Raw genomic sequence first — 11,015 nt, forward strand, 5'->3', positions numbered from 1 at the left:
GGGGTTCTGGGAGATTAATCAAAGTCTGAATCCAAATGACAGGTGGGATCGAAACGACGTGAACCACAAAAACCAGTGATATCAGCTGGAGGAAGTGATAGAGTGAACATCACATCATCGATTTCGGTCAACAAAGAAAAAGGACACTCCTGAGATGTGGCTGATCTTCTGTAGGAGAAAGGGGGATAAGGCACTCAGGCATCCAGGCACGGTCGCATGAGTCAGCCGGCACATGAGCAGCTGCCCCTTTGGGAAAGCAACCCTAAATGTCTTCAGGTCTTTCTGTACTTTCATTCCTTCATTCACTGCTTCACCACCAGGAATATTGCTCTAGCTGAGTCTATCATTAGTGACCTCTAGATGACTTCATTCTCCACTACTACACAATAGTGCTCTCTCTCCCTGATCCACCCAAGATCCGGAGATCAAGGGATGCGGATCACTCCACCAACTAGCTCCGCCAAGATAAGCCCAACAGTCCCTTCAGTCTTCCCCTTCGTTGCCGTGTGCTGCGGGGTTTTCCGTCCCAAGACTGGCTGCAAGACCATGCCAAGTGCCAGGGCAGTGAATGGTACTGTGCGGGGATTTATCCCATTCACCGTGGTGGGCTTACAATCAGACGCTGTTTGCCCTGCGTGCCGCGGCGCTCGCGATGAGCCTAGTAGATAAATAGAGCGCATGGCCGCATGCTGCCCGATGTTCCTATTGATCTCTTTCCATTGCTTCTTCATCCGTTTGTGTGTATCTGTGTGTGAGGTAGTGCACGCACGCTACAGAAGCTCGGTAGTTCAAACTAGCAACCAGCTGACTGCATCTACCCACACGATGCGTTGGTCTGCTCCTCACTTCTTTTCTTTCTGGCTGGCCCTTGGTGTGTCGGCTCAGAATGCCACCGCGCCCTATGAGCTTAAGACTCCTCCCCTCGATACCCCCTGGACGGAGGATGTTGGCACCGAGCCCTGGCCGGAGTATCCGCGCCCGCAGTTGCAGCGACCTGAATGGCAGAATCTGAACGGCTTGTGGCAGTATCGCAGGGCGGACAGTGTGGATGCAGTGGACAATCCCCCTTTTGGACAGGCTCTCTCCAACGAGGTTCTGATCCCTTCCTGTCTGGAGAGTGCACTGTCTGGTCAGTTATACTTGGTTTCTACGCCGTCGCCGGTGAGCTGACTAATTTTCGCACAGGCATTCAAGGCAAGAATACCTTTTACTCCTGGTTCACTCGAAAGTTCACGGTGCCCGAATCTTGGAGTGACGAGCATGTACTGCTGCATTTTGGCGCCGTTGACTACGAAGCCACTGTTTTCGTCAACGGCAAACAGGCAGGTTTCCACCGAGGTGGATACTTTCATTTCTCGGTCGATATCACCGCTCACGTAAACTTCGACGAAGAAAATGAACTGTAAGTCAAAATCTACAAGCTGACCCTTCCTGGAGACGAAGGACATTTGCTAACCATCGCAGCTTGGTTTTTGTGCACGACCCCACCGACCAGCAAGGGCATGTTATCCCCATGGGCAAGCAGACCCTGAATCCCTCGCACATCTTCTATACACCCTGCAGCGGTATCTGGCAAAGTGTCTGGATTGAGCCGGCACCGGCGAACCATATCGTCCGGTTAGACCTGGACGCGAATATGGACGGTCAAGGTGAGTCGACTACATAAGGGAAATGCCTACCTGCATACATGCTGATGGTGCGACCAGTTAACGTCACCGTGCACAGCGCCACCGGTAAAGCCACCGCCGTCAAGGTCGCCGTGCACGAGGGCGACGACGAGCTGACCTTCCATGACGGTACCTCCGACAAACCGTTCCAATTCGAGGTGGGCGATGTCGACCTGTGGAGTCCAGATTCACCAACGCTATATAATGTCACCGTGCAGATGGGCGCCGACGAGATCACCAGCTACACGGGCTTTCGCACCATCTCCAAGGGCAAGGTCAACGGCGTCTGGCGGCCCCTGCTAAACGGCGAATTCACCTTCATATTTGGCACCCTCGACCAAGGGTACTGGCCGGACGGAATCTACACCCCTCCCAGTCGCGAGGCAATGGTGTACGATCTAGAAGTGCTGAAAGATCTGGGATTCAACATGCTGCGGAAGCACGTGAGTTTACCAGGAGACGTAGAATAGCCATGAGACTGACGAGAGGCAGATCAAAATCGAATCCGACCTCTTCTATCGCGCGTGTGACGAGATTGGTATTCTGGTGATTCAGGACATGCCCTCTCCTCGTCCCCTGCAGTCAACCACCGACGCCGCCTGCAACAGCATCACCATCCTTCCGCAAGGGGCGGCTCAGCAGGAGTTCTCCCGGCAGTTGGAGCTGATGGTCAATCAGTTCAAGAGTCATCCCAGCATTGTCACTTGGGTAAGTTTGTTTAGTCGTCTTTCCCTACATCCGAGCAGGCCTAACATGTAGTAGGTCATTTACAACGAGGGCTGGGGCCAGCTCATCGAGGGATACCCAGAGTTTGCCCTTACCGAACGTGTCAAGCAGTTGGATCCCAGTCGTCTCGTCATTGCTACCTCCGGTTGGATTGATCACGGTGCTGGCGATTTCAGCGTGAGTATCCGATCTGCTCCAAGTCATAGTATGATCGCTCACCGATACAGGACAACCATCATTATGCCAATCCTCAATGTGGAACTCCCTTCTACTCCCTGCAGTCTCCACCGTACGATCCCAGTCGCATCGCTATCCAAGGAGAATTTGGTGGTATCGGTCATAACGTCTCGATTGAGAAGTGAGTTCCGAGTGTCTTTTCTACTCCCCGATAACTACAATGACTAACCATCCCCTACAGCCTTTGGAACGACCAAAAAGCCATCAACGCCATTAATGAGACGTACGAGATTGACGAGACTATCGATGCATGGAACTACCGCAGTCACATCTTGCTGTCCGAGCTGCAGGATCAGGTGCGCCGGTTTGACTGCAGCGGAGGTGTATGGACGCAGACCACCGACGTCGAGGGCGAAGTCAACGGATTGATGACCTACGACCGTCGGATCAAGCGGGTAGACGAGGAGCAGTGGAAGGACGATATTCAGGGGCTTTATGATGCAGCCGAGAAACGGATAAACGCGTCCATGATTGGATAAACGGGGTATTTTTGCGGTGTGAAGTGGTTACTATTCTTATGTCGGAATCCGGCACATGGAACATGAGCACATACTAGTTCATGGTCACATTTTGACCTACAATTATCAGGAAGCCGTTAGCGGTTTTCGAATTTAGGAATGTCTAAATAGGCTCATTAACCGAAACACGAGCGCCATGGCTTTCCACTCAGACCACGATTTCCTTACCATTCGAGCTATCCACGCCACGGCGTTTCCGCATTTAGTCTAGAGAAGCTAGTTCCCAATTATCGTCATTCGCTCATTCTCGAGGTCACGGCAATGGTTGAAATATGCTTCACAAGTAGTACAAAGAAAGTCCCTGTGTGCGGGAGAGAAACCGTTTCTTTTCAAGGTATTCCCTTCCACAAAGATACTCCCCTTAAGACGCTCCAAGGATACGAGGTAAGGTACGAGAGAACGGGAACCAGCATAATAACGATGCCTATGCGACCTCGGGTTCCTGAGTATACCGTTTTCGGTATTTCATCGTGTAGTCTGTCGTCGTCCTTAAACCTGACTAAAGTGGCGATGATGGGATGGGCCTTGACACAGAGTCTCGGACGATGAGCGCAAATCCAAGACAGGGGGTGCTTATTGTTTATATTCAGCCGCGATATTCCTAAAGGACGATAATCAAATGCCTCTCCGGCATTGCATTCGGACCGCAGTCCTTAGGGCCTTGAACGTTGCAGGCTTGGGAAAGGTTTTAAGGCGTCAACAAGCAATGTGCCACTCTGAGTGACGAATGGCATTCTAGGCATCGTAGATGTGAAAATTCCCATCGAAAGAGAAAACGATAGCAACCTTCGGCGAGACTTTTCAATTGATATATCGTGGGTGACGATCTGAGCCCGAGCACTTTGGTAATCGGATAATTTACATGGAACTGCCAAGGCTTCGATAGATGGACATGGAATTGGGATCGCAGAGAGGGCAGACTGATGGATCTCACGTCATATAGACCCTTACAGCGAGAGCAGCCGCGAATGTTTCACATACTCTTCATGGAGAGGCTATCTTGGCCACGAGTTGGACCTGCGAGTGCGTTTCCCAAGCTACTCGGCGAGGAGGGTAGAATGCTAGTAAGATCAGCAGGTCCCATGGAGCGATGTAGGGTTCGTCCGATAGACACGTGGTGATGGTTGTTCGAATAACAAGTCGGATTTCACGATTCTCTGATGATTAAAAACCAACGAGTGCACGTTTTTTCTCAGACAACGCCATCATTAAACGTAGTTCCCTGTTTGTGAAGACTAATTTCCCCTTCCTATCAATTTGTTCTAGTCGCCAATGCTCTAACGGCCCCCCAAGAAGACCGGCGACGCTCTGAACAATCTACTAACGCGAGTGGCTGACGCCACTTACCCAAGCCCAGGGAAGAAGCGAGTATGCTGGAACGATCGGAAGCTATTTCAGATACGTCCAACTCTCCGTCAGCCCATTGACCATGGTTTCGTTTCCCCGAATTAATCAGCTCAAATGCAACGCCCAAAACCACGCGATGCAACTTCACCGCGGCATAACCGCGTCGGGGAAGGATCAACGACGCCGAGCCCTAAATCCCCGCAGGAATGGCCAAAGAGTCCGGAGTGCAGCCTGGGGAGGTCCATGCGGGGTCTCCATCGAATCAGTCTCTCGATCGAGCCCTCGTCCGTCCCCAGATTGGTGGAATCATGGCAGCATGGCTCGTCCAATGTGACAACAAACTTCCTGGCGTGAGTCAAGCACCGGTGGCGGTCGCCATGAGGTGGGAGGCGTCGATAGGTTCGCGGCGACATCAACCCGAGAAGGAATGCCCAGGATGGGGATCCATCTGTGTTTCTATGCAACGCATCAGGAGAGGAGGTGATTTCCTCGAGTCACGATGTGAGCTGATGGTCCGAGACGAGGGGAAGGCTGTCTGTCGCATGGTCTTGCCCAGATCAATCAACACGTATATAACCGGATCTCCCAGCGTTTCCCCGCCTCGTGTCTCCTGTCCTCCGTGCTCTGTTCGCTTTCCTTTTTCTTTTCTCTTTTTTTTTTCTTTGGCTGTCCCAGTCACCCTGGCCAAGCCATGCTTATTGGCAACATCTACGTGATCGCCGGCGTCGCCGTGGTCGGCGGCGCCCTCTTCGGTTTCGATATCTCGTCAATGTCAGCTCAGTTAAACGAGAACTCATACAAATGCTACTTCAACCAGGGTCCCGAGGGGCCGCCCTTCAACGACAGTGAGAACTGTTCCGGCCCCGAGTCTCTCGTCCAGGGAGGTATCACAGCCGCCATGGCCGCGGGCTCTTGGCTCGGTGCTCTCGTCTCCGGTTTCTTGTCCGATCGCATTGGTCGCAAGTCCTCCATCATGGTCGGTTGTATCATCTGGTAAGAATGCATCATTCCCACCTAAGCTTGCCTTCATACTGACAGACGCAGGATCATCGGTTCAGCCATCATGTCCGCGTCGCAGAACATCGGCATGTTGGTCGCAGCCCGCGTGATTAACGGCTTTGCGGTCGGTATTGAGTCTGCCCAGGTTCCTGTGTACATCAGTGAAATGGCACCGCCTTCCAAGCGAGGGCGACTCGTAGGTATCCAGCAGTAAGTCTAACGTGTAGCAATCCTCCTGCCTCCTTTCCTCCGATCTCATGCAGTTCCTTTGCAAAGAGAATCACATTTCTAACCACTGACCTCCTGTCATTAACGTCACAGGTGGGCGATCACGTGGGGCATCCTTATTATGTTCTAGTAAGTCCCATCTATCCGAATGATGTTTAAATATACTGACAGAACGGTGCAGCATCTCCTACGGCTGCTCCTATATCGGCGAGCGCAACTCCTGGGGGTACAATCCTGCCGCTTGGCGGGTTCCTTGGGCGCTCCAGATGGTCCCAGCCATCTTCCTGTTCTGCGGTATGATGGTCCTGCCAGAGTCGCCTCGATGGCTGGCGCGCAAAGACCGCTGGGAAGAATGCCATCGCGTGTTGGCTCTGGTGCATGCCAAGGGCGATATGAACCATCCGTTTATCGCGCTCGAGTTGGAGGATATTCGAAGGATGTGCGAGCTGGAAAGTCGTTTCAAGAACGTCACGTACTTTGATCTCTTCAAGCCGGATATGATCAACCGCACCTTCATCGGCCTGTTCACGCAGATCTGGTCTCAGCTGACCGGAATGAATGTCATGAGTACGTGCTTTTAGCGCTCTTAACTGCAGCAGTTCTCGTCCATTTCACTTCCTTACAATGCTGACAAAGGCCAAAAGTGTACTACATCACCTACGTGTTTGCGATGGCCGGTTACTCCGGTGACGCGAATCTTCTCGCCTCCTCGATTCAATACATCATCAACGTGTTTATGACACTGCCGGCGCTGATCTGGATAGACAAATGGGGCCGACGTCCGACGCTGCTCGCCGGCGCTGTCTTTATGGCGACGTTCATGTACGCCAACGGGGGTATCATGGCCGCCCACGGCGAGGTGGTGGAGGGCGGCATCGACGGCGTTGCCCAACAGTCCATGCGTCTGTCCGGCGGTGCCGCGAAGGGTCTCATCGCATGCACCTATCTTTTCGTCGCCTCGTATGCCCCAACCTGGGGCCCAGCATCGTGGGTGTATCCTCCCGAGCTGTTCCCTCTGCGTCTGCGAGGCAAGGGCGTGGCGCTGGCGACGTCGGGCAACTGGGCGTTCAACACGGCGCTAGGGTTGTTCACGCCGCCAGCCTTTGCCAACATCCGGTGGCAGACATACATCATCTTCGGGGTATTCAACACCGCCATGTTTATTCACGTGTTTTTCTTGTTCCCGGAGACGGCAGGCAAGACGCTGGAAGAGACGGAGGCGATGTTTGAAGATCCCAACGGCATCCGCTATATCGGTACGCCGGCATGGAAGACTCGCATCACTACGCACCGCGTCCAGCAGCTAGAAAGGGGCGAGATGGATGCGAAGGGACAGCCGCACGTGGAAACTTCGCCGCCCGCGACGGCCAGAACGACCGAGCAGGTGGCACACAACGACAAGGCTCTGCCATAGATTGCAAGAGTTGTAGAAGCTCCATTCGCGGGCATCTAGCATCTGGTAAATTGGAGAAAGTAATTTGTACTTGTCTTTCTGACGGAGAGAGACTGGAAGACGGTGGAGGCGAGCATCGACCCGATGATCAGAGATAGTCGTTCCGCAGCTCATTTTGAAATTCAAGAAGTTCATAGGTGTCACTTCGACACTGCGCACGTAGTAAAGATGAATGATCTCCGGTTGGTTTCGCCAAGTCAATAAGAGGTCACATTGATTGCAGTTCATCGAGTTGTCTTTGAAAGTGTGCAGGCGAGCAAAAGAGCCAAACAGCCAAACGTCCACCGCCCTTATTCAACGGGCAGAATAGTCACCTGCTTTATGCATTGTGCCGCTGACTCAGGCAGCGCATCCTTGTTCACTAACCAACTACACTACTTTCCGTGCTTCCTTCATCTCTCTCTTTCTCTCTTCCTCTCATCGACTCAAAACACTCAAGACGCTACCACCTTCCTTGCCTAATCGCTGGTCGACTATAAATTCGATCTGCGCTCGAATCGTATGCAACTGTGCCATGTCCTCCCGCGTGATTCTCCACCCTCGAGCCTGTGCCTCATTCAGGAACTGCATCAGCATGATACTATCCGCAAAGGTCATGATCGGAGCTTCGGGGTCGATGTCTTCTTCCGCCAACCCGGTCACTGCCGCCCAAGAGCCCGTGATCTCCTTCGTCAAGTCGCTTGAGAGGCGCGCCTTCTTGAGGGTCGCTAAATGTCGGGCATGATCCAACACCAGTTGCTTCAGCAGTTTCCTCTGAACCTTCCCAGTCGCCGTCGTTGGAAAGCCCTCCTGGCTCAGGTCGGATCGCACGTCCAGAACCATAGTGGGAGAGAAAGCACGGCCGAGTCGATTCGCTACAACAGCCTGAAGCCTTTTCACCGGGACGATGTCTGGCACTTTCCGTCGGACGATGGCAACGGGCACTTCGCCGGCCACGGGGTCCGGAATTCCCACCACGGCGGCATCGTCGATTTCTGGGATCGCCAAGAGGCACTCTTCGATTGCAGCAGGTGAGATGTTCTCTCCTCCGCGGATAATGATATCATCACACCTCCCTAAAACGTGGACATGGCCGTCGCTATCAATGAATCCTTGATCCCCCATCGCCTTCCACCTCTTTCCACTCTTCTCATAAAAGTCCAGATTCTTGTCTTCGCAGATACCAAGGTATCCCACGATCACTCCTAGTCCTCCTTGGTGTATTTCTCCGATTTTCCCGCGGGGCAGGGTTGTTCGCGATCCCGGCTCACATACGCGCAAATCGGCTTCTTTCGAGTCTACCTTGGCGACCGGCAGGCCATAGCCGGTCTTATTCACACACACTTCATCAAGCCGGTGAAGCGGAGTCACTACGGCTTCGGTTGCCCCGTACCCCACAAATATCATCTGCGGCTGCAACATCTTGGCGGTCGCCAAAGTCTCCGCCGTTATGACAGCGCCCCCAGTGATTATCGCGTACGGTCCAAAACGTCGCCTCTCTCCAGCCGTCGAGAACTGCAATCTCAATGCTTGTAACATCGACGGAACGCAAGGAAGGTAAACCTTTCGATTAGTTGCCATTGTTTTCAAAGTGGCCTGGGGATCGAAGGCACGACTGGGGACGATCAATCTGCCCGCGGCCAGCCAAAATGCCAGATTCAGGAAGATGCCAAAAATATGGAAGTTAGGAAGCTGCTGGCACAGCGAGGATTCGGCGTCGATTTGCAAAGGCTGGCAGACCTGTGCGGCGGCACGCAGAGTGGTGGACGTGTGAGGGCATAGCTTCGGCAATGCTGTGGTTCCGCTCGTGGCTAGAATCAAGATGGTATCGCTCGGCGCTAGGTCAGTTTTCTCAATAATCGCCTCCGACTCCGCTATCTCAGCCCCTACCATGATGCTTTCCAAGGTTCTCCAGCTAGCTGGTAGCCGTTCATCCTCCGCAAGCGACGAGACCAGGTACGCGGAGACCGGCAGCTGCTTTCCTTCTTTGGCCAGCGTCTCGTCGACTTGTCGGGCCATTTCCGAGGTCGCCACGAAGATGGCAGCGGCGTCGATGCTTCGCAGGAGATGGGAAACAATGGCGGGCTGCCCGAGGACCCTCGAGTTCAGCGGCACAAACCGGCAACCCATGCGCACGCTGGTCCAGAACAGGAGCGCCCATTCAGCCTGGTTGTATAGGAAAGCTGCGATACAGCTGCCGGGTCGGAGTCCGTCGCCTCGCAATCGTGAAGCAAGTAGGGTACTGCCACGTCGAAGGTCTGTGAAGGTCCAGCTCACGGGCTGCGGGCTGATCGAGGGGCTTTCGGCACCGAGTTCCAGATGATCCCTTTGACTTGGAGACTGTACCGCCACGTGATCCGGATACCTGGCTTCGACTGCCTCGAGGAGGCGGCCCAGAGCCTTCGGCTGGGCGGTGTCGCTGTTCATCGTTGATGCAGGAATCAGTCGAAAACAGGCGCGGTTATTATGGGAACATCCGAGGTGGAGGAGATGAGGGGAAAGGACATCATGTCGGGGCGCCCTGCTCGCCTGTGACACAGAGCCATCTCTTCATTCAACACGTCGCCTTGGCGTGCAACCAGCAAGGGCCAGGGTTTTCTTTGGTCCCTCCGCCGCTCGTGTGGTCGCATTTAGAATCGGGTGATTTCCGTGGTCTTTCCCCGATATCTACCAGGTTAGATCCGGGACAGATCGTGTTCAGCTGGAAGTGCTTGCAGCCTGGTAAGCTTAGGTGAGCTAGTTACGAGGAGCATCGTCCTCCCCATGGTCTCCCTCGTACTCGAAGCTAGCTGGTTTAGGTGATTTCTATGCGTAGGCACTGGCGTTCTACGCTCTCGGTAATACTATGTGGTAAAGTATATGACTAGCATTTGGTCTTTCACCCGGTAGGCACCTCGGCAGGACAGGACCCCTCCAAAGAGGTGACCGCAGCAGCTGAAAGTCAGCACTAGAGCAGCACTTGCAGGTGTCTAGATCGAACCCTTAAAGATCCGTGCGACCGTTAGGCCGGATGGTTCATGAGATGAGCGCGGGGGTCAGGTGATTTTCAATATATCCGTGAATATAGATTCGGATTGGCATTCATAAAGGGAGAGAACGGCTACACCTACCACACCTAGTTCACGCTATTTACTACATATGAGTCTACCGATCTCCAAATATAGATCCACCGACGGCCGTAGATCAGGGTCAACGGGGACCCTCACGTGGGAGCGCACTAAAGCAGGGCGACGGAGTAGTGTGACTGTGCTACTGTTTGGCGGTGGAAGACTTCTTCTGTTTCCTTTGATGGGTGTGGTTTTTTATCCACTTCTAATTATGAATTTACTATTTATTTCTTGTTTCCCCTGAAAAAGAGGGTTCACTCCACCCGTCCCTGAGGGAGGCAAGCCATGGAACGGAAGGCAGACCAGAAAGGCACTCCGCCCATTCCGCGGACGCTGGCCGCTAACTGGATCGGGCCACCCAGCCCAGAAGGGTGCGACACGACGCTAACCCAATTAGGATCCCGCGGCGTCCCTCAAACGGCATGGTGCGCTAACCGGCAGCCAATGATCGAGACAGAAACCGCGGTGGGGCGAGGTCCCGGACAGTTATTGGCTGTCCCTCCCTGCGGCGGTGCCGGTGGCTGCCAATGAGGAAGTGGCAGAGGCAGCCCAAAAGGGGGAAGGGCAGCCCGACCGGGAAATCGCACGGTCGATCGGAGTGTCGTGCGTCGTCACCTTTTCCTCTCTCTCTCTCTCTCTGCCTTGATTCTCTCTTTCTCTCTTGTCTGTCAACTCAATTTCGCCTTTTCGGTGGCTTCGCGGCTGGTCCTTGCGCGCGTCTGTTCCATCCTGCTGTTCTCTTTTCTTTTTACTT

General features: G+C 53.7%; 3 protein-coding genes across 3 annotated transcripts; 2 read left to right on the top strand and 1 right to left on the bottom strand.

The window, feature by feature from the left end:
- The first annotated feature begins 719 nt into the window (after nucleotides 1–719).
- Nucleotides 720–3,487, top strand: LDX57_010996 (putative hydrolase). The gene is made up of 8 exons (XM_046092742.1): nucleotides 720–1,129; nucleotides 1,186–1,402; nucleotides 1,465–1,649; nucleotides 1,707–2,110; nucleotides 2,160–2,375; nucleotides 2,430–2,570; nucleotides 2,621–2,751; nucleotides 2,812–3,487. The coding sequence occupies exons 1-8, from the start codon at nucleotides 826–828 to the stop codon at nucleotides 3,107–3,109; spliced, it is 1,896 nt and encodes a 631-aa protein (XP_045948720.1). The 5' UTR covers nucleotides 720–825; the 3' UTR covers nucleotides 3,110–3,487.
- Nucleotides 3,488–5,159: 1,672 nt separating this feature from the next.
- On the top strand, nucleotides 5,160–7,497 carry HGT1_3 (sugar porter family MFS transporter). Its single transcript, XM_046092743.1, has 5 exons — nucleotides 5,160–5,488; nucleotides 5,540–5,704; nucleotides 5,816–5,851; nucleotides 5,904–6,289; nucleotides 6,367–7,497. The coding sequence occupies exons 1-5, from the start codon at nucleotides 5,187–5,189 to the stop codon at nucleotides 7,134–7,136; spliced, it is 1,659 nt and encodes a 552-aa protein (XP_045948721.1). The 5' UTR covers nucleotides 5,160–5,186; the 3' UTR covers nucleotides 7,137–7,497.
- Nucleotides 7,498–7,592: 95 nt separating this feature from the next.
- Nucleotides 7,593–9,581, bottom strand: LDX57_010998 (uncharacterized protein; the record flags this gene model as incomplete). The annotated part of the gene is made up of 1 exon (XM_046092744.1): nucleotides 7,593–9,581. The coding sequence occupies one exon, from the start codon at nucleotides 9,579–9,581 to the stop codon at nucleotides 7,593–7,595; it is 1,989 nt and encodes a 662-aa protein (XP_045948722.1).
- Nucleotides 9,582–11,015: the final 1,434 nt, after the last annotated feature.

Source organism: Aspergillus melleus (genome assembly GCF_016097325.1).
Source record: "Aspergillus melleus strain CBS 546.65 chromosome Unknown contig7, whole genome shotgun sequence".
NCBI classification, from domain to species: domain Eukaryota; kingdom Fungi; phylum Ascomycota; class Eurotiomycetes; order Eurotiales; family Aspergillaceae; genus Aspergillus; species Aspergillus melleus.